Source organism: Suricata suricatta, chromosome 12 (assembly GCF_006229205.1).
Source record: "Suricata suricatta isolate VVHF042 chromosome 12, meerkat_22Aug2017_6uvM2_HiC, whole genome shotgun sequence".
Taxonomy (NCBI): domain Eukaryota; kingdom Metazoa; phylum Chordata; class Mammalia; order Carnivora; family Herpestidae; genus Suricata; species Suricata suricatta.
Window position 1 is genome coordinate 24118121 of NC_043711.1, and position 4972 is coordinate 24123092.

Consider the following 4972-nt stretch of genomic DNA (forward strand, 5'->3'; position numbering starts at 1 on the left):
TTCTCTGTGGACTTCGAGTGGACTCCGGGCAAGCGCGGGAGTGATGTGTCTTCAACTCCAACAAACAAATATCCCCACTAGCCCAGGGCCAGGGCGGAGTGCCCAGGGCCGGGCTAAACGGCGGGTCTCCACGGCTGCCTAGCCCCCATTGAGAGCTACCCGCCAGCACGACTAATTCTGATTGGTCTGTTGTCCCAGCTCGCCGGCATCACCGTATCCAATCGGCGTAGCGCTTGTTGCGCGGCGGAGGCAACCGGCATACATAGACGACTTGAGCGGCCGTGGAGAGAGAGAGAGAGAGAGAGGTCAGGCCATGAACCTAGGGTAAGCTGCGGGACACGGGTGGTCTCCAGCGGAGAGGGGGGTGAGGCTACGTTGATCCTTGGAATCCTTGTGGAGCGTCTTCCCAGCTTATGCCGCCTCAAGACGGCGTTGCCCGGCTGCCTGAGGCGGGGAGGGGACGAGAGGCCCGGGAGGCGTCTGCTGCCGCCGCCGCCGTCGCGGCTTTTGCACATCATTACTCACCGTAAATCTGTGGGGAACCTTCTTTCCGCCCTCTCATTGACCTCATGGTGGTGAGGGAGGAAAGGCAAGGATCTGTGAGCGCAGATGGAGAGAGAAAGCTTAGCGGCTTGCCGGGGAGAAATCCTGGCTCAGGCCCGGTGTTTTGCGCCTCTGGCTTTGGCGTCCCCGCAGGTTGTCGGAGCGCCCGGCGGGGTTTAACGCCCGCCAGTACTGCGGGAAACCGAGTCTTGAGCCACCGATGTATTGCCAGTGCTCGGCCTCTGATAGGCCCTCGTTAAGTTTGTTGAGTAAAAAGGACTGTTGCAGGGAAGTAATGGGAAGTTAATATTTTAAGAAGATGAAAAATTACCAAACTCAGACTACTGCATGCCATTTAGCAAATGAATTTTGTGTTCTAGAATCTGTAGAGAGAGAAAATAAGGCAGGCTGCTCCTGAAGGAGCTTACAGTGCAATAATACTGAACAGACGTACTTTTCGGTTTCATTCTTTTGTTTGTTGACTTTCACGAACGTGCAGAGTATTTTAACCCTGCAGCAGGGAAACCTTTAAAGCCCATTTCCCCCCAGTGTTTTTAATAAATGGAGGTATTTTGATCTCCTCTACTTACCAACACTACAATTTCGTATTTCCAATGGGACTTTTTTCCCAGCCTTTCTTTTCTCTTCCTTAGCTGGTCCGGTGGATTTAATTTTGTGGACAGCACTTTTGTCCCCGTTGATGTTTATTGACATACACCTATTCCTCCTCCACTTCTAGGAAACTGAATTATGGACTATTTTTGTTTTTCAGGGGCATTTTTATTAGGACCTTGACGTGTACAAGTTACCTTGGTAGTGTCTACTGTTTGTGCTTTTGCGAAGGACATGCGCAAATAAATTATAACAGCCAAAGTTTATTACAAATTTGTTGTGATAGTAACAAAAGGTCACTGTGCTCAAAAAGTTAATAACCATGGTGGATAGGTCACTTTGAAATTGACGATGTGGCATGCCATAGAATGTAGTCATGAGATCATTATAAAACAAATAGAAATTAGATATATTTTGCTCCTTTAACTTAGGTGGAGAGTTTTGGTAACAGCAGTTTTTCCAGTGTAGATTTATAAGAGTTAAATAATGGTATGATAATTGAGTTTATTTCTTACCAGTAAGAATATGAAGTTTCATGTTAAAGATAACACATTGTTTTATTATTGGAAAGTTTCAGGAATTTTCTCCATGAGTGTTTAGTTTTATCTTGCATTGAAAAACTTTTTTTTTTAGTTTACTGTTTTTTTTTTTTTTTAAATTTATTTTTGAGAGACAGAAACAATGCGAGAAGGAGAGGGTCAGAGAGAGAGGGAGATACAGAATCTGAAGCAGGCTCCAGGCTCTGAGCTAGCTGTCAGCACAGAGCCCGACGCGGGGCTCGAACCCGAACCCGGATGCTTAACAGTCTGAGCCACTCAGACGCCCCGTGAAAAACGTTTTTAATTAAAAGAATGGCTTTAGTATTTACAAGATTCTTGTATAAATTGGAAAGAATATATATATATTTTCAAGATTCAAGTGAGCATTTCAATTCTGTTTAAAACTTTGCTGTTTCTTAAAAATGACAACTTTCTTTTATTTTGCAGAGATGGTTTAAAGCTTGAAACTGAATTACTGGATGGAAAAACCAAGTTAATATTGTCTCCATATGGTATGCTATGTTACCAGAAACATAAAATGTTAACTTTTAAATTCCTACCTAAAATTTATGAGTTTAATGTGTACTTTTTGCTTGTAATAGAGTAATATTTAAGTGATAATTTGCAAAAAGCTGTTTTCACTTTTTCAGATTTATTTTTAGCCAAGTATTTTTAGCCAATTATATCACTGCTTACCACTGTCAGTATTTATTCATAAAACTTAGTGTCCCAGTGCATTTCATGTTTAATATGTTGCCTAATGAATAATCTAGGTGAAACTTATGTAATTATGTTTTGTGTATATAAAGAATGTATTGTTTGAGAAAATTAAATTTGTAGTAGGACCACCATCTAAAATCATTTTTAAAAAATTAGTTTTAAAACTCCATAAACTTTGGTAGTCCTCTCATTCACATTATTATAATTTTTTTTCTGATCTGTTTATAACTTTATCTTGGAAAATAAATAGAAATTCTTAACTATTCTGTAAAGTTAGAACAAACAGGACCTAAAGTTAATGCTTTTGGGGTTAATATTTCTATTAAATACCTTTTTAAAACAATGCTAATTAAAATTTCCTTTTGTGACTGCCTTAGTGTGTTTGATGGCTCAGTAACTATTTTTTTCTTTTGTAGAATGTAAATCAAAAAATTCTGTGAAGGTAAGCTAAATGACCTGACCTGTTTTTGAATGTAAAATTCGGTTTTCTTTCCAGTGGTTTGAAAAGAATTATTATAATGGGTTTGGGAAAATGATGAGTTACTGTTCTCTTGATTTCAGGCTGGCCCTTTCACAGAAATGGGATCATAATTCTTCTGTTTAAAAAGCTGTATAGAACATTTTTCTCTAGATCAGTGCTGCCTAGTAAATGTTTTTGTGTGGTGATGGAAATGTTCTAAGATAATAGTTTTCACATGGTAATCAGCTGCTAGTCCTATGTGCTTATTGAGTACTTAAAATATGGCTACCATGACTATTTTATTTAATTTTTAATGCAAATTTAGTAGTTACTACACTGGACAGTGCAGTTCCTGAGACCTTTAAAAATATGTATTCATTAAAATTAAAATATTTTTCTTTTCATATTCAGATTCCATTTTCCCACATCAAAACAGTGTATTTGATTCACAAACTCTTACATGCATTTTGCTTTCTCCTTTAAGAGATCATACTTGAGCTTAATAATAATTTTCCTTTAAAATTTTTATCAGGAACCTATAGTGCCTTTTTCTACAAAATACATCACCAATTTAACAGTTTTTGATATCATACTTTTCTTGTTCCCTATTTCTCTTGCCATGTTTAGAATAATATGAGCAGAAGTTTCAACTCTCCTCTTCCATAATTCACTGTAACCCTCTTTTTTCCTTTATCTTTGCAGCATCTTAAAGTCTCTGTGTTTCTGTGAACAGAGCTCAGTTTGGATATTGTGGTACTTTTCAACTCTGAGCTCTTCATGGCTTAGCTCTTTTTTCCAGGCTTAATCAAGGTGAAGTTCCTTGAGTACCCAGCATAATAATCACTTCATAAATGGGTGATGATAACCAGTAATTCCTTATGTTACCTGTAAAAATTATTTTTCTTTAAATATGGTATATACCTGTATACCTTGTATGCTTTTTAAATCACAGAATACAAATTATATATTTTTCTGGTCCTGCTCTACTAAAATATTGCAGCAATTTTATTTGAGTCACATTAACAACTACAGCACCCCCTTTTTAGCTCTTAGATAAAAGCTCATTGTAATAGTTGATTTCATCTTCCATCTTCCTTGACCTCTGTTTTCTTTCACCTATTTCTTCTTCCATCATTGTCCTTAATGGATTTGCTTCAGTCACCACGTTTTGTGAAGACATTTCATTCTTTTTAACCAGCCTAGAATATATGGGGCTCTCCTTTCATGCCTATAATAAAAGTACTAGTCTTAGACTTTTGATACAATCATTACAGGATTCTATTAGCAGTCTAGAAATATTTTTATTCTAGGGTTCCTTTTTCCAGAGTGACTATGTCTCAGCTGATGTCTTAAATCATTAACTCTCTTAGAGCAAATTGTTTGGTTTTATTCTTGCTTTGGGGACTTCAAAATACTGATGATGGTAACTATATGAGGTGATGGATATGTTAATTTATTGGTTTTGGTGATATTTCACAGTGTATGCATAAATCAAATCACTAAGTTGTACACCTTAAATATATACAGTTTTTAGGAAAAATATTGATGAAACCTAAGCCCTTCCAGACTAATTTTATTTCAAGGAGTTTCTCGTCCCTTATTTACAGGGCTTGCTGAGATCTTCCTTATTCTTTGCTTCTCACAGAAGATAAACAACAAAAAACAGTAGTGCTTGTCTTTTTTTTTTTTTTTTTTGCTAAAATCTGCTTTTAATTTCCCAAATCTCTTTTCCGCAGCTTTATGTTGAATTCTCTTTTCCATAAGTTATTCATGAATTCTGTCTTCATAGTGTTTTTCTTCTATTGGGAGAAGTTCCTGAGTGACTACTACCCTACCTACAGTTCTGGTTTTCCCTTTCCTCATAGGTTGAATTATTGTCATTGTCATAGTGTGCTCTTTAAACACAACTGAACTCTCTCTCATCCCATTATCATTAAGTTTAACATATGTGTGGTCAGAGTACTATCTTAATTTTTCAAAATCCCTACTGCATTTTTAAAATGTTTTGTTTTTAACATGGAAAAAGCTTAAATGCCCATCACCTGATGAGTGGATCAAGAAGATGTGGTATATATACACGATGGAGTGCTACATGGCA

General features: G+C 37.3%; 1 protein-coding gene across 8 annotated transcripts in view; it reads left to right on the forward strand.

Annotated features, from left to right (window-relative positions):
- Positions 1-253: 253 nt before the first annotated feature.
- Positions 254-4972, forward strand: part of CCDC66 (coiled-coil domain containing 66) — a 55634-nt gene continuing 50915 nt past the window's right edge. For 4 of the 8 annotated variants that reach the window (XM_029918257.1, XM_029918258.1, XM_029918261.1 and 1 more), the window contains exons 1-3: positions 254-324; positions 2142-2206; positions 2831-2856. In XM_029918257.1, the coding sequence (XP_029774117.1) occupies positions 314-324; positions 2142-2206; positions 2831-2856 (102 nt within the window). In that variant the 5' untranslated portion in view covers positions 254-313. The remainder of the gene's footprint in view (positions 325-2141; positions 2207-2830; positions 2857-4972) is intronic. The other 4 variants (XM_029918265.1, XM_029918266.1, XM_029918260.1 and 1 more) reach the window with 4 other exon arrangements.